The 21,297-nt window shown below is 36.9% G+C and overlaps 1 protein-coding gene across 1 annotated transcript in view; it reads left to right on the top strand.

Annotated features, from left to right (window-relative positions):
• The window catches only part of kcnj3a (potassium inwardly rectifying channel subfamily J member 3a), a 38,448-nt gene extending 30,099 nt beyond the window's left edge, over positions 1 to 8,349 (top strand). The window contains exon 3 of the mRNA XM_044132212.1: positions 6,527 to 8,349. Coding sequence (XP_043988147.1) covers positions 6,527 to 7,119 — 593 coding nt within the window. The 3' untranslated portion in view covers positions 7,120 to 8,349. The remainder of the gene's footprint in view (positions 1 to 6,526) is intronic.
• The last annotated feature ends 12,948 nt before the right edge of the window (positions 8,350 to 21,297 follow it).

Here is a 21,297-nt window from a genome sequence, read left to right as displayed (position 1 = left end):
ATACTCATAACGTAAGAAGTTCTTATCTCTGTCAGAGATTGTATTTTATTTTTGCTAATATTTTTCAAAGCAACTCTGCCTTTCCATTTTCTGTAAGTTTGAAATCAGAATCATATACAGAACTCTCAGTTTTAGCAGTTCCTCCGTTTTATTTCTGTACTTTATTATAAGTAAAAGTGCTAAAAAATTTTTTCTTATAAATAAAAAAAATAAAAAATTTACAGCTTATGGAAAGTTAACTTTGAGTAACGTTTTCACCTCAAATGGGTACATGCTTACCCCCCCACCCTCCCACACACATTTTCTGCACTATTACTCCCTTTACAGTATAATATAAGAGTGACAGATAGGAGAAGAAAGGGACTTGCCCTGTGCTTTATTAAAGGTGACATTTATAACAAGAGCTCTGGGCTTCACTGAAGATACGTCACCAAAATATATAATTTCCAGACTCCACTAAAAACAGCACTTTTAACTCTGTGCTTGTGTGCTTAAAAGGTCACAAGTCTTTCACAGTAAAAACAATATTTGTCTGGCTCTGGTCCTTTATGTATGATCAGAACCCGCACTTGCTGGAAAAATGCTCTCTGTTGTTGTCAGGGTCTTTGAAAGAGAGAGACACTCTTGTTTTGTGTCGTGTCACTGTTACTTTTGACCAAATGGAGCAGTGAAAAGGTTTATGGCTGTCACATGTACTCATTCCAACAGTTTTGTTTCCATAGAAACACAGAGTGCCGGGCAGCCGTGTATTACTGAGTTACATAAGACCTTACCAATAATACGACAGACAATCTGATATGGGATTTCTCATTTGACTGGATTCCTATTTTGGGAATAATGCACAGCAACAGCAGAAAATAACGAAATCTGCCTTTCTTTTCTTTACCGCTGCTATTTTAGGCTACAAGGACGTTCTGTACAACTTGAGGTTTCTGTCTGATAATGTTTACATATACTTAACATAATCTTTGCATCTCTATAAAATATTAAACTGTGTCATGGCCTCACTGAGAACAGAGGTGCACAGTTCAATATTAGTGCCTTGTCTCTTACAGTCTGTGCCATATGAATGTGGGCGTAGCAGAACAGCAGGTCTTTGCAACACAACTGAACATACGTGATGCAACTCTGCCTATAATTATGCAGTGCTCGGGCAATGACTGTTGAATAATGAATGTAAATGAAATGCATTATATTTAGAGATTGTGTCCAGTACCATCAGTTGTTAGTTTTAGAAGAATTATACGATGATCCATATCTGAGAGCCTCCTTTGTGGGCTGCTTGTCTTAGACATGAAGCAAGCTGAAACAGGAGGCAAGGTTTCACACAGGAGACAGAGGTCTTACAGTAACTCCTGCATCATCTGCAGGACCAACAGAGCATTATCTATAGATGTAAGATGAAACTATAAGTGTTGTGTATTATGGTGCAGTATTTTGCCTTAGGCTTAGCATTAGTTTACAACTTCATTGCTTGTAAAACACAAGTTAAGCTGTTTTTAATATCGCAGCCATGTATTTACAGTATCGATTTCAGCTTAGGATTGCATCATTGAGTCTAGTGTTCAATAAAGCAGATAACTTCTGAGGGTGAGTAGGTCAGTGTTCCGAGCCTATAAAAAATACATTTTTCTTGATAAAATCTCCTCAGATTTGGTACGCCGTGACCACGTATGTCGATGACGACAATATTTTTGGCTGGAGGCTGTTTAACAGACTCACTATGGAATAGGATTTCCATTCACGCTTAACTCTCAAACGCTTTGGCCCTCAAGTTCACATTAGTTTTGCCCGCTTCATTCACCGCAGCACGCTTGCATGAGCCTAAAGGCACTGGGACTTTGAAGCAATAGAGCTGAAGTAATATTGCGAATACCCCAAACGCACTTGATGTTCAGTCTCCTGCACATCTGTGATTGTGTGCAGGGTTGTGATCAGTGAATTATCTCACGGCACTGGGAATCAGGGGGAATTGCAGATGCTTCTAGTTTGGATGATGACACTCTGGCTGTCAGCAGCAGTGTCTCACAGTAAACAAGTGGCCCTCAGTTTTGGGAATCAAATGTCTGCATAAACAATATTAGGTTCCGATTAAACCAGTGATAATGAGCAAAAATTTTATTAATTGGATTAATTTGAGATAAATGTCCTCACAAAGAAATATTTAATTCATTTAACAATTTAAGCCACATTTTTCGCCTTGCAAATGAGTCAACTTCTGTTAAATACAACTGCTTCCAGTCGAAGGTTCAAAATCCTAGCATTCAATATGTATTAGTACCTTGTAGAAAGTCAGCAAGACACTTTTCTACTTCAGTTTTGTAACTAAAATGTATTTGTAGCTTGTGCAAACAATTTTCAATATACATAAATAATAATAAAATATAAATAAACAATATATTTATAATATATAATTTTTCACATTTGTGTTTTATGTGGGGATTACAGAAATTAATCATAAAGTGTGAATTGTTCCTCTAAAATGGACAAAATAAGTGTATTTAATCATATTTCTAATGTTTTTGACATTTAATGATACACCGTTATTGAATAAACGGTGGAGAAAAACAGTAAAAATTAACAATCTGGATAAAACAGACAGTCTTAGGTTTTTTAAACATTATATCAAATTTAATGTGAAAATGATAAATAAAAAATGTATCATGATTAACGACAAATGATAAATCATACCATATATGCTCACCCCTGTTCTGAATGTAATTTTTTTCACTTAAACAAATTAATTGAATCTTACAAGTTTGTATGTAGATAGATAGATAGATAGATAGATAGATAGATAGATAGATAGATAGATAGATAGATAGATAGATAGATAGATAGATAGATAGATAGATAGATAGATAGATAGATAGATAGATAGATAGATGGATGGATGGATGGATGGATGGATGGATGGATGGATGGATGGATGGATGGATGGATGGATGGATGGATGGATGGATGGATGGATGGATGGATGGATGGATGGATGGATGGATGGATGGATGGATGGATGGATGGATGGATGGATGGATGGATGGATGGATGGATGGATGGATGGATGGATTGATGGATAGATAGATAGATAGATAGATAGATAGATAGATAATTTTAGCATAACAGTATCATAAAATCTAACTGTAGCATTGCCTTTGTGACGTACTGATTAAACTGAATTAATAAGAAAAAGAACACAGGGATGTAAATACTTATATGTTTTGCTTTGTATTTTAGTCTTTGTCTTTATCTTTGTTTTTTTTTTTATTTTATTTAAATTTTTTATGTTAAAGAGTTCACAGCTTTCCAAACACCTTTGATCAATTCAGGTCTGTTGTAATGAGCTGAATCACCTAGCAGACAATTCAGACAATTGCTTCTGTCTGAAAGTAAAATCTTACTTACAGCGTTTTAATATCATGGCACAGAGCAATGCTGCATACCAGCCTACCCCTTGTTTGGGTGATGCCATGCGCAGCTATTTTTGTCTCTTTCCAACTTTGTGCACACCTTCCTGATAGCGTGGGACGCAGGACCTTTCTACCACCCACAGAGGCATTGCTCTCTCATCCTAGGATGGAGAAGAAAAGCAGGTAAACAGCATGGTAGATGCAGAGTGCTTGTTGTAGCAACAAGAAGAAGAAATATTGCTAAATGGCGGCATGTACACAGTGGGCTGGATCACATGTTTGACACGGTTCCCTCTTGGCGTTCCCAGCATTTTTCCCTTGAAATACACGTTATGTTTGGTGTGAGATGAAGTCTTTTTGAGCCACAGGGATCAAGTATAAGTTGACTTATGAGGCATTTGTATTAATGTCAGATTCAAATCCAAACTCTTCTATGATTTCATCTAGCCAAGTCAAAAGACATAAAATTTGTGTTTCGAGTCTGACTCAAGTCCAAGGTACATGACTTGAATCTATACCTCTGATAATTACCATTTCCATACCTCACAAATCACCACAACACATTTGTGTGCCATAGACTCTGCTCTATTATTACTATTGTACAAACTTGTATGAAACTACTTTTGTGTTGATAGTGAAATCAAATGAGAAAACATGTTATATATTTTATATGCATTATATTCACCTCTCTGTCTGATTCCACTGCTCAAGAGGAAGAAAATATTTTGTCCAGCTTTCCTTCCAGGTCTTCTTATATAGACAGTTCTAGCTATTGCATAATACAGCCTTGCATCACACAACTATGGTAAATGTAGGTGGATTGTTTACCCAATGTGTGTAAACCTGAGGTAGAATTCAAAACTGCACTTGTCTACTGAATAAAAAAAACAGATATGTGTGTAATACTTAGAGGACTGGATGAGAAAATGTTTTGATATCAAATAAGCTTTATGAAAAGACATACAATACATAAAGAGCACTGATAATTGAAATGGTCCATTTTTGATCCATGCTCTGCATTTGAAGGGTAGCGATACAAACATGTTTTTTATTCAAGAAGTAAAAAAGGCAAAAATCTACTTGTCCTGGGATGATGTAATAGCACTTTTAGAATCCATTGCTGATTTTCTGCAAGACGCTAATACAGATTTTTACAGCTGAATGTTAATATTATGAGATTTGCAGGGCTTTGCTTTAAGCAGCAGTGTGTAATATTAGACAGCTACAACAGGAGCCGCTGAATATCATTGATGAGTAATCACTAACAAGCCTCCAATAAGTTTGCATGAAAAGACGTTTGTGTTGACTAATTTTAAAGACAGGGTTTGCTAACTGTATTAATTTCCTTTTGTGGATATGAAGGGCGCTTTGACGCAGGGGTTTAATGGAATAAATGTTTCTTCACAGGGGGAGCATTTATTCCAAATTTATCATGGTGTGATTTGGAGCAGACATAAACACTCAGATCACACCGGCAGATGCAAAACATGATTTTTCGTTTCCAATTTGTTCTTCAAAGTGGACATAACTGAACAATTTAACCCAAAATATTTCAATGGATATGCAAAAATTCCTAATGTATATATAAAAGGCTTTTGCATGAGTTGATTTGCCTTTGTTGCATCAAAGAAAGTCAAATGTTTTCCTGTAGACATGTTCTGTGATAATGTAGTACTCACAGGGAGTACTGACTATCTTAATCCTTCATCTTTTGTAGCTAGAAGCCAAGCTTAGGATGTGAACTGAAGAAGCAAGTAGCATAAAAGGGGATGTGAGGAAAACCGCTTCCATACCAAAAATCTGTTTCTGTAGTTACATTTTTTTTCTGAGAACCTTGTTTCGTTACTTCAATATTATAAAATGAAACTTTTTATCTTTGCACAATAAGTTAGCCTTAACCTATAACACTTCAATGCAAAGTTATTCATACTTCTTCATATTTTGTTTTGCAGGCGTATGGCATTCAGCCCTTATCTTTGCAGCTATAAATCTTTTAGGGCATCTCTTTACCTGCACATTCAGAGACTGAAATTGCTTTGCCCATCATTTTGTTTAATTTTTTTCTTGAAATCCCTCTATTTAGTTCACTTCATCTTGCCATCTACTTTGACTGGCTTTTCTACCTCTACTGAAGAAAAGCAACCCCATTTCCTAATGCTGCCAGCACTATGTTTCACCACTGAGATGAGGGGCTTAGGGAGATGTGCGGTGTTAATTTTATACCGAACAAAGTTTTTCTCTGCAACTCAAAAGTTTAATTTTGGTTTCTTCTACCAGAGCACCTTCCCTCATTGTGTGTTTTTTTTTGTGTGTGTGTGTGTGCTCTATATGACCTCTGCAAAACTGCTAGCAGGATTTCTTAAAGCTTTTTTTTCAACAAATTGCTGTTTTCTTGCCAATTTTGTTTAAATAACTAACAGTTGACTAATTGACAGCTTGTCTCGCCTGAGCTGTGGATCTTTGGTGCTCACAAAACATCTTTTCAGATTTTTTTGGGGTAATTTGCATTTCGTTGCATGGCCCTTTTACGTAAAATATTGCTAAAATACATTAATTAGCTTGCCCTGGGTACTGTTTGTAGAACTAAAAGGCACACTGAAGAACAAATCTGAATGAATAATGGACTCAAGTGCTAATATCAAGTTTAGCTCTGTGTCGTAGCTGCATGACAAATATGCTTCCAGTTTTTTCTTAGCTTTTGTGTCAAAATTAATTGAGGCTTTCAGGATTAAATATTTTGTAATTCATATAAAACTCACACAGCAAATAACTTTTAATTATTTTTCAAATTAGCCTGGAAAGTGCTTGCAAACATCACGTGCAGAAAAATAAAAAATCAATTAGGCTTATGATTCAGAGAGCTGGCTCTGTAATGCGATAAATGTTTTTTTCGATGGGGCTGTTATGTTTAAAGTATTGTTTGCTTTGTAATCTAAAAATAGCATTAATGCTGGAAACATTATTGATTTTATGGTACGGCGCCAAGCACATAATTGAATCAGAGCCACATTGTTTCACATTGGAGCCACAGAGCATTTCAATGCTGCTTTCTTTGCACAGGGAAAAAGTTCATTTATATGATTCAAGAAGCTTAAACGTTTCTTGTGTTTCTCTGGCAGGAATGACCTGCCAGGCGAGGACGTCGTACACGGAGGACGAGGTTCTCTGGGGACACCGGTTCTTTCCTGTCATCTCCTTGGAGGAGGGCTTCTTCAAAGTGGACTACTCTCAGTTTCATGCCACGTTCGAGGTGCCTACTCCTCCTTATAGCGTGAAAGAGCAGGAGGAGGCCCTCCTCCTATCCTCGCCCCTCATGGCGCCCTCCCTGTGCAACAGTGGGGAGAAAAACAGCTCCCTGGACTGCCTGGAGACACTGGAGGACAATGACAGCACCACCAAGCTGCCTACCAAGCTGCAGAAGATCACGGGCCGGGACGGTCTGCCCAAGAAGCTGCTGAGGATGAGTTCCACCACCTCAGAGATGACTTACAGCTTCGGAGACCTGCCCATGAAGCTGCAGCGAATCAGTTCGGTCCCCGGTGTCTCTGATGACAAACAGGCTGGGAAGGCCAAGATCAGCACAGAGCCCATCAGTAAGTCGGTGGCGGACTTGCCCCCAAAGCTGCAGCGACTAGCTGGGGGAGGAGGCGGGAGGATGGACGGACACTTGCCACCTAAGCTTAGGAAAATGAACTCAGATCGCTTTACATAAAGCACACAACAAATTTTAACTCCTGCTATCTCCTTTTTTTTCTGAACCTGAAATCCTTGTACCATTCCGTATTTATTAACGGACAATATTCTTATATTAAAGGAGCTGTAGAATACGTGCACAAATACCTTATATAAAGTAGGGGGATGGAAATGAGCACATTTGTCCCTGGATGTAAGTGTTCTTGCTCTAATGAAAGACCTCAGATTTATTTATTTTTCTTTCTCTTTTTTTTTCTTTTTCTTTTTTAGGATGATGTACAATTAGCACAAATTGGCATGTAAGAAGCGACGCATGTAGAACCGAATCTCAGTTTCTGGCATGACAATATGTTAATTTCACAAAATAAAAAGACCAAAAAAATAAATAAAACAATTTCATTAGTGAATTTACAGACAGTGGACAATTGCACAAAGCCATATGATTTACACCACTGAAAACTTACATTACACTGGTTCTAATCTGTAGTGAAGAAAGGCACATGTTTGTTTTGAGTTGATTGCTTTTGTTGTTTACTGTAAAATTGTGGCAATGTTACGTTGGTTGCATGCTCCTTTTACTGACTTAGCTATACAAAGGTAATAGACAAAGATGTTTAGCCTTAACTATATTACCTTGTTCCCATTTTCATGTTTGTTCACAGCAGTATTTTTGGTATTTCATATACAGACTATTTTACCATGTGCGCTTTAAAGATCTTATCTGATTGAATACAGAAAGTGCTGCTAGATGCGTACTATATTTACAAATGCATTATTAGCATCAGTAAAACTGGGCACAATGATTCACAATTTTCACTTGCTTATTAATGTAACACTTAAGTTGAAATATTCTATAGCTGTAACCGATAAGCACAAAACAATCATATAAATCCTTAAGATATTAGAAATTCTTTCTTGTTTCATCATATACCAAAATGCAATCTTCAGTAAGCCAGTGCTGCTTTAACAAGGGCACCGTTAGACTTTCAACTTATGTGTTACTGTTTAGATTTGGTGGGCCTGTAAAAAAAATTTTACTAATCTTTGTTTTTAGGGACCATAATATTCCTCCTTTGTGGTGAAAGCAATAATATTATAAAAACTTCAACTTACAGCCACAGGGTCTACCACACCCCCTATGATCGTTTTGTTTACTTGATCTGTGCCATGAAATCTGATTTTCTTTAAATGCATCAAAGACATTGTATGATAACTGATCTATTCAGGAATAAAGATCTAACATAACTGTTTAGTATCTTGGTACTTGGATGAAGATATTTGGTGCTTTGCATGTTTTATCAATGCATTACTGCCAGCTGATTACAAGAGATAATAATCAGAAATTCTAAACGTATTTATATTTATGTACTTATATGACTTGTTTGCAGCTCACAGCATTTTTTTTGTGGTCTCTAACAAATTTTCTTCCAGGAATGTGCAGGATTTAGCTCCATCCATCTTCCCACACACTCAGACCAGCTTTCATGTCCCTCCTGAAGGAAAAAAGCCACAGTACAATGCTGCCACAATGGCCATTAAACGCTCCATGTGTTCAAGGTTATAAGCATTATTACTTTTCAGTCACGAATCCATTGCCAAAATGCAAAAACCTCTTATCTGCAGCATTGTCTGATTGGTGGATTTAACTTGGAGGGCCAAGTTATAATTGCAGTCTGCTCATATTCAGCCTTACCCATAAAAATTCCTCTGATTGTTGGAAAAAAATAGTCACCTGATTAAAAAACTACTGTCAGGGTTATTGGGAAGACAATAAGCACCATTTTTCAGATAGTAAATCTTGCAATTTGATCATCAGTTTAGCATTGTACAAGTAATGCTAAAAGTTAATTTTTTTACTCATCTCTCACCTAACTTTTCTTGTTAGCTGCTTCTCCAATTAATACTCTCAATACCTAGTGTTTCAAGTTAAATGGACAGGAATGTCATCACTGGTTTGCTGTCATGTAAACGCTTTACATTTTTGAATAACAGATTGAACAGTGCTCTTTGTCATGTGTAAAGTTTGGGACTTTATTTTATAACCTAACCTTGCCAGAAACTTCTCCACAACTGTATCTCTAACATGTCTTCATGGTACTGTTTATTCACTAATGTTTTCTGAACCCTTCACAGTTTATAGGATTGAATTGCAACTAAATGGACTGTCGTTACAAATAGGTGATTTATTTGTTCATTTCATTTACAGTTTGAAACGAACACGCCACATGTTAACACAAAGCTCTGAATGAAAAGGAGTAGTTTGACAAAAGAAAATCTTAATCTATTTTTGAAGCAACTGGTTGAACAGTATTTATTTTGGGGTATCAGATTAATAGAAGTTAAACACAAATGTACACTTTTCATAATTTTAACTGTACCATAATTTCTGGACTATAAGCAGCTACTTTTTCCACGCATTTTGAATACTGCGATGCAGCTGATGTTTGGCTTTTTAACAAACGTGTTTCAAAAAGCTTGACTGCTGCTTGATGTAGAGGACAGCACAAGCTCAAGAGAAAGACGAAAGTGACATTGGGATGACAATGAAAGAGAGACCGAGGAAGTGTGTGTGTGTGTGTATGAGGCCAGGGATGTTATTGGAGGGCATGCACAAAAACCATCACTGCACCTCACCCACACAAATACAACCACATCCCTAACTCACATAATGTGCGTGGCAAACAAAACCCACACAATGCACCCAACCCACATAAATACAGGCCACGTGTGCGGTGCAAATGGCACACAAAAACAGCAATGTGGCACTGAGGACAAGACAGTCAGTTCCTGCTCCACACAAGCAGGTCAAGTGAGCGTGATGCGCATGCTGCTCAAAAGCAGCGCATCTGACCCACACATACATATATGCCCACATAGACTATTTGTTACAAATTACACTAAATAACAAAAACGGAAAACAAAGCCTACCTATTTTAAGTGAACTCTCTTCCTGCCAGTTCCCAGGCTCAGTCTCATGTCTGTGACATCCAGAGGATGATAAGTTGAAGTGATTTTTGTTTTGATTTATTGTCATTTTGGCAAACGTTCAAATGTCTGTTTACTCATAGCTTCACCACAAAGTCACATTTAGCTGATGGAAGAAGCTCCAGCTGCAAAGTAAACAAAAGTGAATTAACCAATAAATGTTTTGCATAGGATGTGTGAGTTCATCCTTGCAGATGCACACAGATTTACATATGGATATAAACATTCAATTTTTTGGACAAGTTCAGGGGAATGTTTGAGAAAGCAGGAAAACGGATCAAGAGCATGCAGTGGAAGGTTCCTCTAGAGCAGCAGGCATAGCTCCTGGTCCTCAGATCCTGTTTTAGTCATTTACCTGCTTCAGCACAGCCAAATAAATGATTGAATCATTCACTACTATTGCAGAACTTGATGACAAGCAGAAGAAGCTATTCATTCATTAATTCTGGGTATTTTAAAGCAGAAAACATGCAGGACAGTCCCCAGCAATAGGGTCCCATAGAGATCCTTAAAGGAAGGATATGATGCAAAAATGAAGTTGTGGAAACATCTATGTGCTTTACTTCACAATAGAAGTAGTCTGTCTTATGTTCATACCAATATCACATTTACCCTAATGTGTCCACGGCATCAACAAGTGAGGTACAACCCACAGGAAATACACAATCCAGAACGCTATAAACACAATTGCACACTGGCTCATATTAAATACCGTACTTCAAAAATGTAAATGCTGTATTTGCATATTTTATCATCTAACTACGTTCGAGAGACTTTTGCATAGAGCGCTGCAGGAAAAATTTCTTTCAGAAGTCTGGAATGCAGACATTTGTATTCAGAACATACAGTGGCTGCAATCCCTGAGGAGCATTTCTAGAAAACTCCTTGACTGCAGTGAATGTGTGGAAACTACCTCCGTTTGCAAGATTGAATGGCCTGATAATGTTAAAGTGTATTTATCTATGGACAAATAGGCCACGCTTTAGGCTGAATAGAGAAGGCAATTATCGTCTTTTTTTTTTTTTTACTTTTTCTTTTATTTGCTGTTTGCTTTTGCTTTCCCTAATGTAAAAAGAAATAGTTATTTAGGTTTAGGTCGACAGTGCTACTCAGACATTTTCAGGATTGTTCTTTCACTTAAAGTGAAATAAAAAGTGAATAAAGTGAATCTTTTCAGTGTTGCCTCGATGTACTGAAACTGATGGCCTTCTAAGTGGATTTCTAACACTTTAGGCTGCAGCAGATTGAGAATGGGCTGTGATTACAGTTTTGGCTTTTAATCTCACAGGAATTCTTACAAACAATTTTGAAAAGCGCTTTCTATCTTGAAGAAAGGGAAGTGAGGGGTCCAAATGCCCTCTGCAACATGCGTTTACTTAACGCGGCTGCTGGACCTAATTTAAAAAATGTACACAGCATGAAATTATAAAGGATAGCATCTCAGAACTCCTAACGTTGAGTTGCGACTTGGCTGCTGAACTTCTTTAGGGAAAAACTACTGCTGAACTAATGCTAACTGCAAAAGAGAAAATGTAGATTCAAGTTGCTGATACTTCACTTGAATAGTTTATTTTCCTCACACTAATTAAAAGAAAACATTGTACCTTTTAATGGCAACTTTCATGACATTTTCTGTGATGGTATTTTAAAACCAAATGTGTTTTTAATAACAAAAGTGAATTGATAAAATACTCCTTCAATACCTAAATTTTGAATAACCTCTTGAATTGAAAACTGGTAACAGTAGAGATTTTAATGGAAATACTCGGAAATGCAGTGAATAAAACATAAGTGTTTATTATTTGGGATTAGTATTGAACAGTATGAACAGAAAAATGAAAGTCATCTTGCAACAGAAGTACAACCCATAATGCATTGGGGGGGATGTCATGCCGTGCTCCTCTCGATTTTGCAACATTCTGCGCTGAGTACTGCTTACTCACCAAACAGGAAGAGCAACAAGGTAAAATCTCAAAGTAAATCACTGTAGCCAGTTCCATTAGGAATGCACTTTCTCTTTTAGCTCTTCTTCTGTATCTGGTTGTCAAATAAAGACAGATTTTATCTGCACTTCCATCTATTATTTAAAATTTTAGCTACAGCACCTCAAGCAAAGGTATAAAAGCCAGTGATTCACCTGCTGTGTAAAAGCACGGAAAGATGGTTAACAGATTAAACGTTGATTCGGCTAAGAGATATTCAGAAATAGGCAGAGACTTGGAGTAGGAACTTAAGGCTTTTCAAAAATGTTTTAAATGTTTATAACACTCCTCTACTTTCTTAAAATCACAATTTGCTTGTTAAAATAACTTGTTCAAAAACTTTTAAGTTGCAACTTGCTTCTTACCAAGCTAAAGGGCCACATAGATCTATAAATACAGATGTTTTGCTAATTTAAAAATACACTGAACAGTTGTACAATATTATACTGATATTTTTGTAAGTGAAATATTTATTGATGGACAGTCAACAAATCAAATTAAATCTAAATTGATGACTGGGACATCAGTGTTGTATTTAGTAGAAATACAACATCAAAATAGTTATTTTGAGTTTATTATATATATATATACATATATATATATATATATATATATATATATATATATATATATATATATATATATCTGAATACTGTTCTTCAACCTTTAGTTTGGAAAATCCTGTAGGCAGCTCATCTCCAGGTTCAGGCCACGGAGGTGGATCAGGCCACTCCTCCTCATCTTCATCTTTAATCGGTCCTGTGTTAGTGGTGGTAGTGTACACCCTTTCTGAGCTACTCATAGGGAGCTGATACGTGGTATATTTTGAAGCAGTCAGCTGAGCCATGTCATTTCTCAGTGAGTGGGCAGCTTCAATCAGTGCTTTGATGTCACTCCTCGCTTCATTAAGTTCTCTCAGGCCCTCCTGTAGAACTTCCTGTGATTGAAATAGCTTCTCTCTTTCCACCTGCAAAGCTCTAAATCTTGTGTGAGGGGGTTGCATGGGGAACTCCCGCAGGTTGTAGGGGGAAAGTTCAGGTGTGATATTCCCATAGTTCCTCCCTTGTTCACTTCTCTCCAGCCGAGGGGAAGTAGGAGGGCAGGTTACATCACTATCACCGTAGAAAGGTGGTGCATTGCTATACTCAGGTTGGTGTTCCACATGTCTTGGGATAGGCGGGGCTGTGCCTATCCTCTGAAATAGCATTTAAAAGCTCAAATAATTGGTGGAGACAGAGATGGAAGAAGTGGGAGGGCTCAGTGGGGAAGAGAAGACAGGACTGTTCATGGTTTAGAAGCCTTAAAAAACCCCTCAAAAATAATTACTACTTGGAGTGATGTCTTGATAACTTACTGTTTCTGTTGTATCTGACATGACAACAACTTCTGTAAAGTCATCAAGTGACAATTATGGGACAAAGAAACAAATGTGCTCAAAAAATGGCAGCATTTTGGTTTTACTGGTTTTATTGAATTTAAACACTTCTATAATCACTTATGATTAGCATACTTTACAACCAAGTTAAATGTGGCTTACTGACTAGCTGGCACTTCTTGAACCACATCAGTACCAGTGTCAAGATGAGATAATATATGAGGCATCACATATGGAGATTTGTGCAACAGAAAGACTGAGCTGCGTGTGTCTTTTGCACTGCATGACAAATGTCTTCTTAGCATCATAACAGCTAGTCTTTCGCCTTTGACGTCTAGTGACATGCTTTATTTAAACTGCAACAAAAATACAGCATGAAGAAAATAAAGCAGATGAAAACAATGAAATTGTAACCCCAACAAATGGGGTTACAGCATTCATTTTAAGCAATACATAATTGAATTTAAAAAAAGAAAACTTTTACATCACTTTCAGCCTCCTTTCTGAAATAGTTATCAAATTTAAAGATTACTTTTAATGAACTATGAATGACGTAACCAAAAGGTTAGTTTCCATTACCGGCTATTTTTGAGAAAAGTTTGTGAAACATTCTCTCAAAAAAAGAACTTACCCAGTAAGTTCTGAAAATATGTGAGTAGCCTTGGTGTTGGATGAAAGCAAACTGGCTTTGCTGTGGATTGCAACCATCTTTTTTACTCCAAACATTAGGAGAGTTCAGAATGGAAAACTGCTGTGCAGGTGTGCTGTTCAACATGCCCTTTTAGAGTGACACTCAACCTGTTGTTTTCCAATTAAGAAATATGGTTTTAGTAAACTTTGACAAGCCCAATGGTTTAATTTTACACTTTTAATCATTTTCTCATCCTAGAGATGTATGATGTTGTGTCTGGTTTGTCTTCTGACAAATTCCCCTTCCTGTGAATGTGACTAAATGGTTTAAGCTCCTTTTATTTGTCTGGGTTTAATCATGCATTAAAACGAAGGCCTCGATAATTAACCTGCATGTCAGTGTAACCACAATGGAAAATATAAAAAGCAATGTTTTCAACTGAAAATCTAATTAATATTTTAACACATTGAGTCAGTCATATTTTTCAGATTAGTTTAAATGCATCTAACCAAATTGAGAGAGGGAGAGAGGAAGAGGGGGAAGTTTTCAAGGTCAGAATAGTGATTTCCAATTAATCTTTATTCTTGTAACTCCTGATTCATGAGCTCTAGGTGGGATTTAACGAGGTTTAGTTTGGGTCAGGAAGCTTAGTGCTCAGTCAAGCTCAAGGTGATGCAGGTAGCAACTCCGTAAAATAAATACTAGCACTCTGTGGCTGCTTAATCCCGTTAAAAAAAAAAAAAGAAAAAAGAATCAGCACTCATGTAGAAGGTAGCTTCTTACATTCATCACTTTTATGTAAGTCCTTATTTGCTTTACACTAAACAAGCTAAAGGATTTCTGTTGTTTTACAAAATTAAAACCACAATATTTATTAACCAATTTACCAGAATTTCCTCTTGAACTTTGTCGTCCATCATGAATCCCCAGATCAGTCCCTTCCAGTGATAGACTAAGGCGAACAAAAGACAAAACTGACAGAGAGATGAGAGAAGTGCATTACAGACAGAAAAGGAGACCCAAATTGGTGCGTGGGATGAATAAAACATTTTGCTCAATCCTTCTAGTCCTGTAAGTTAGCAAAATGACAGTGATTAAAGTTGAGTCTGGGAGGATTGGTATTAAAGTAGAGATTAAAAATGGCTGGGAGAGTGTAAAAGAGAACACCAGAGGGGGGGATGGAGGATATTTCTGTCTCTTGTCAGATTCTGTCATGACTTGTTTTACATTTGCACTTTGCCTCCTTATCCCAACGCTGCTCTCCTTGCAAATCAAATAGATTTGATAATTTGATGTGGAAACAGCTGCCCGGCTCAACGACTGCCGAGTCAGTACGCAGTGTCGCCCTTTGTTTTATTCCATGAAGGTTTTTTGTTGGCGCTTAAAATAAACGTGGCAAAAGAGGGTTGAGGGAAAAAGTGATGGCAAAAATATTATTTTTAAACATATCCTCATGCTCGCAGATGCACAAACACATCCTCTACATACTGTCCACACATAGCCACAACAGATGCCTCGTCTCTGGTGTATTGTATTTGTAAGATAACGGGCCGGTGTGGGTGTTTGCAAAACAACTCAGTTTGCACCTGAGTCAAAATCTATCTCTGCTTTAGTCGCCAACAGCGCGGGGAAAAAGGAGCTGAGTAGGACACATCACACCAAGCCCACTCTCTTTGAAGAATACCGAGTCTGTCTGCCTGATGCTTGCTCTATCTGCAATTCATGTTTGCTTTAAGATCAGTAAGCAACTGCCGTCTTTCTGGTATAAATGATATTTTTTGGAGAACAGGAAGAAGCAGGGTCTTTTTCCTTTGTGCTACTAGAGGCCACTCTACGTCCTTCAGCTAAAGATGTGAATTTAAGCAGAAAATGATGTGCGAGTCATTAGTGTAGAAGGATTTTTTTCTTTTGTTACATTTTAATTAGCTTTGTGTTAATGAGTCTGCTTAGTATTAAAACTTCATAAAATACATAAAATGCCATACAAAAGGATTAATTCCTCTTGAAGACATTTTGTATTCTTACAGTCACAGAATTTAGTGTTACGTTGAGATTTGTGACAGTCCAACAAAGAAAAGCACAATGTGAAGTAGAAAAAAAGTGAAACTTGCTTTTTAGATTCTTTTTCAATAGAAAAATCAAAATGTGGCATTTGTGTTTACTCTGATATTCATAAAATCAATCCAATTATCATTAGAAATTACCAACATTTTAAATAGAGTTCACCTGTGTGTAATTTGATCTCAGGGTAAATACAACTCTGCTTTGAAGGCCTCAGGACATTACTGACCAGATATCATAAAATACAAGGGGGACAGCAGACAGAGCAGAGATAGAGTTGTAGAAAATCTTAAGGTTAGATTATAAAAGGATATATGAAACTTTACACATGTCACAGATGTCCACTTTAGGAGTCTGGTAAAAAAAAAAAAGTAATTAATTAAATTAAAAAAAAAACCACCCTAGGTTCTTTGCAATTTGCAAAAATCTCTTTAGCGGAGATAGAACATGTATGGAAGAAGTTATTATCTTCAGATTAGGCAAAAATGCAAAAAGGATGTGTGTCAAAAGTCTAACCGCAACTTTCCCACTGTGAGAAATAATAGTGGGTGCATCATGCTGTGGGGGTGCTTTTCCTTTGCAAAGACAGGGAAGCTAATCAGAGTTCATGGGAAGAGAAAAGGAACTGGATTCACGCCCATCCTGGAAAATATCCTGTGAAATGTAAAAGACTTAAGACTGTGATAGATGGTCACCTTCCATCAGAGCAACAACCGTAAACTTACTGCCACAGCTGCAATGGATTGGTTAGATCAAAGCATTCATGTAGGAAATAGCAAAGTCAAATTTGAGACCTAAAACGAACTGAGAATCTGTGGCAACAATCCAACAGTCGCTCTGTGACCAATCTAACTGACTTTGAGAGAGGTTGATTTCCAAAGTATTGACTTATAGAGAGGCTTTATGGACATACACACCCCGCTCTTCATATTTCCATTTGTAATAAATAAATTGAAAGCCATCTCTGATTTTCCCTCACTTTAAAATTATGCATTGCTTGTTCTTGGTCACGTAATAACAAAAAAATAAATAAAAAAAAAGTTAAAAGAGAATCAGTAACTTTCCAAGATAATATAAATTCCACTCATTTGAAGACTCTGTTAATGAAGAGATATTTATGTAAACTGAACAAAAGAAAAATATTAGCTGAGATCCATATTCTTCCATGCACTTCTTTAGAATAGCTGCGTACAAAAGGAGGCACCAAACATAACTGTGGTGCTTTAAGCTCAGCCAGAAGGACTGAAATAAAACAAGTGCTCTCTTACAATCCATGGCTGCTAAAAATAAGCTTGCTCAGACGAGGGTGGCAGATTCTCGGCTGCATCCTCTGCTCTATGGCTGTGGAGGCAACTGTTTGATAAGTGTAAAGCTATGAGAAAGAGAATTTAAATGTGTGCTTCTGTAAGCGTGATGTGCAGTACAGAGAGGTTTGGAGCCAGCTCGCAGTACAGCTTCAAATCCAGCATCTTGTACACACACTGCAAATTCTTAGTCACCGATGCAACTTTTGATGAAATCAAGTCAAATGCACACACATGCTTTTGTTGTAATGATGTGTGAGTATTTATAACAGATATTGAAATACCTCAAACTGCAAAAAAGCAATTAAAAGTGCATTTTAAATACTTCATAACAAGGATTTCCCAACACTTGTTTCCTAGCAACTGCAACCAGAATACATCAAATCTGCATGTTGCCAGGATTTTACATGTTTTAATTCAAATTTGGATAATTTTTTCATATTTTTGTCTTCTGTGAGAAGGCGTATGTATTCAATGACAATGAGCAAAACAATAAAAGCCCAGACTAAAGGCTCGTTTCACCTGGCTGAGCAAAACCTTTTTCCCCTTGTGCTGGTCACTCACTTCATCATTGTCTCTTCACTGCCATAGCACTGTCTGCTGTGGTAGTAGCAGAATGAATATTTCAGGAGTCAACATGGTGTTCCATTTGTTACTTTGGCTGTGAACAGAGATGGAGTCTCCCCACAGGTACTTAGGTGTTTACATCCTGCCAAAAGCTTCTGTTCACTCTACACAAACAATTGGCAATTTGCTCACAAGAAATTACAACTAAAATTTGAGAACTGAATTTACATCCCATAATTTCTGCTTACATAGTAAATAAATCAAGTGGTTTTCTGAAGATAACTTATAAAATGTGTTTATATCTAGAGAACAGATCTGAAATGGCAAATAAAGGTGGAAATGGCTGTCAAGAAGTCAAATCATCTATGCACATTTGTCTTCTCTGTGAATTTGTTTTTCCAAAACTGATTCTGCAGGCTATTAATAATCTGCAGAGTCTGTTTCTGGATGAAGATGCTACTTGGTCTAAATACCGAGATGTTGAACAGCCTCGTGTTTACAGGCTATATGAATTTGTTGTATGCAACCCTCCATGTAATTCATAATGCACTCCTCTCCCATGCATTTTTGATGCTATGGAAAAATAGAGCAGGCTTAAAGCCTCCACTTTCCCTCACCACGGGAGCCTAACCTCCCATTGGTGTTTAGCCTCAGGGAGCTGATTGGACTAAATGTTGCAGAATGAAGCACTGTTTTCTTCATCTCTTTGTGTTCTTTCTTTGTCAGGGTCACGTAATCACAAAAGGGCTTAATTTTCTCGTCCTGCTGTTAGTTTGAAGGTCTGGCAAGATCAATGGGTTTCAGGACAATAAACATTAAGATAAACAGTGAAGGGTGAGGTCACTGTGGAACCCAAGAGACACATGAGTGGGCCAAAAAGTGAATAGATGGGTTTCAATTTTACTTAAATTAAAGGCAGAGTGGCTGAATCATGGTGAGAAAAACAGATCAACAGACATAAAAAGTTACCAAAATATTAATGCATCCTGAAGGTTTTCACATTTTATCACACTATAGCTACAAACGTCAATGTATTTATCAGTATTTCAAGTGGTAGATAAAGAGGCACATAAATGTGTGTCTTTATATATATATATATATATATATATATATACATGTCACTAGATTAGATGATAGACTGAAAATAATTTTCCATGTTTTCATTGTTGGGCGCTGGTTATCACTGTTCCATCACAACAAAAAGTAATTTGTTTTAAATAGTGGCTGCAGACTTTTGTATGTACTTCTCCCTTTCCATGTGTTTTCTGTTTGTTTGTTTGTTTGTTTGTTTCATTTTTGCACATTAGTAGGTGTTAGGTTAGATTGCCTGGAAACTTCAACGTGCCCTTGGGTAGGAGTACAACTCTGCACACATTATAGTTGTTTCTGTGTTTCCCCGGCAATGGACTGGTGATCTTTACAGATTATAACCTGCCCATTGACTGCTGGGATTGGCTACAACCCCTACCTGATAAACCCTGACAAGGCTTGAGGGACTATAGAAAGTGGCAGGTGGGTGCCTGGTCAGATTTTGAACTATCATTCTAGAACAAAAGTAAACGTGAGCAAGTATTTACTGTAAATATACCTACAGTATAGATAATTAAGTTCTGAATTTTTCAAATGGTTTCAATGAATGCCATGGAGAAACACTGTTGTGGTGACTTGCTGAATATGTAGTGTAGGAAAGAGTAGAAGGTTCTTAAAGAGACAAAGGCCAATTTCAAGGTGTCACATATGGCAAAGTAAAATTTCCTTTAAATTTTACTTTGTTTTTGTTTTAGATGTATACATACATTTTCATAACAACTGGAATGTTGTTATGAAAAGGTAGCATAGTTACATACATATTATATTGATTGTGACATGAAATGACAATCTGTGCCTCTCTGTATCAGGAAATCAGTGGCTGCAGTGAGAACAAATCTCCCCGTGGCTGAAAAAAAGTAATAAGACAAAATGGACCAGATTCATATTCTGCTGACTAAAAGTGTAAGGCTCACTCTGCATTAATATTCCATCAGGATATACTTTGTATTTTGGAAATAAATTATATTCAAAGTACTTGCAGGAAATGTACTACAAACCACGCCATCATCTCTCATTTAAACTGACAGGAAGGTCTGGGGGCAGCAGGCCCCTCAAGGACAAACATCCGCCTTTCCAAACTGCAGAGTTAGGCTGCTGTTGAAGGAGAATGTCACACACAGAGACAACTTGTTTACCAAGGTAGACCGCAAATCATTACAACAACAGAGATGCACAGAAGAACTCAATTAAGTGAGGAACATTCATTCAGCTGTTCTTTTCTATTGCTTTTTCAAACTTTTACATTTTATTGTAAGTACATCATTGAAATTTCATAGGCTTGTACCAAGGCTTGTGACAATTATACAAAAAAATATATTTATATATGCCAACTTTGCTTACAACAAATTGGAAGTATGTAAAGCTGTTGCTGGCACTGCTGTGTCATCTGTTAGGAAATTATTCATTCTGGCTCAGCGCTAAATATGCTTACCATCTGTTCTATTTTATTCCAGACCCCAACTCATGGTTCATGTTTAATGTATCTGTGCTAATAGCATCATCTTTGTACAGTACAATAGCAAGCTGTGTATCAGGAAATCGGTGGCTGCAGTGAAAAAGTGGATGCACTCAGAATAACATTTTTTCTGAATTGTTTGTGCAGCAACCTCTAAAACCTACAAAATAATTGTCATCTTAAAATATAAAGCATAAATCAAAGGCTAAAGAAATCTGACTGCTTTTGCATTCAAATTGCAAATTATCAAATATAAATGTGATACATTAGGAACAAGGAAGTAATTGGTGTGTGCAGAAGCAACATTTAAAATCTATTAAAATGCTTTTCTTGAGAGGTCAGGTGTGACACACTATAATATGATTTCCACCCAGGAGAATAATTTGTGGACTTATGAAGAAAAATAAACATTGTGCCTTTAAGGCATGTTTCCTTATAGATGTAGTCTACAAAACCTGTGTGCCAGATCTACACACAGATCTGTGTGTAGCCCACTATTATTGGTCTTGAATTGTAGCTATTCCTCAGTGTAAAAAGTGTTTTTTTTTAATAACATGCAGCACCAGACATTATTATTACATTATTACATCATTACAGCCATGTAATGAAGCAATAATCATTCCACCTTTGCTTTCGTTCATGATATCTCAGGATCTGCAATTATTTTTTGCCTTTGTCGGAGACATGTCAGGTGAACTTTTAATTTTTTTGCCTTTAAAATGAGAAAGTGAAACAAGAACCCCAGAG

The sequence above is a fragment of the Gambusia affinis genome, linkage group LG11 (assembly GCF_019740435.1).
Source record: "Gambusia affinis linkage group LG11, SWU_Gaff_1.0, whole genome shotgun sequence".
NCBI lineage: Eukaryota > Metazoa > Chordata > Actinopteri > Cyprinodontiformes > Poeciliidae > Gambusia > Gambusia affinis.
This window is presented reverse-complemented; position numbering and strand designations above follow the sequence as displayed.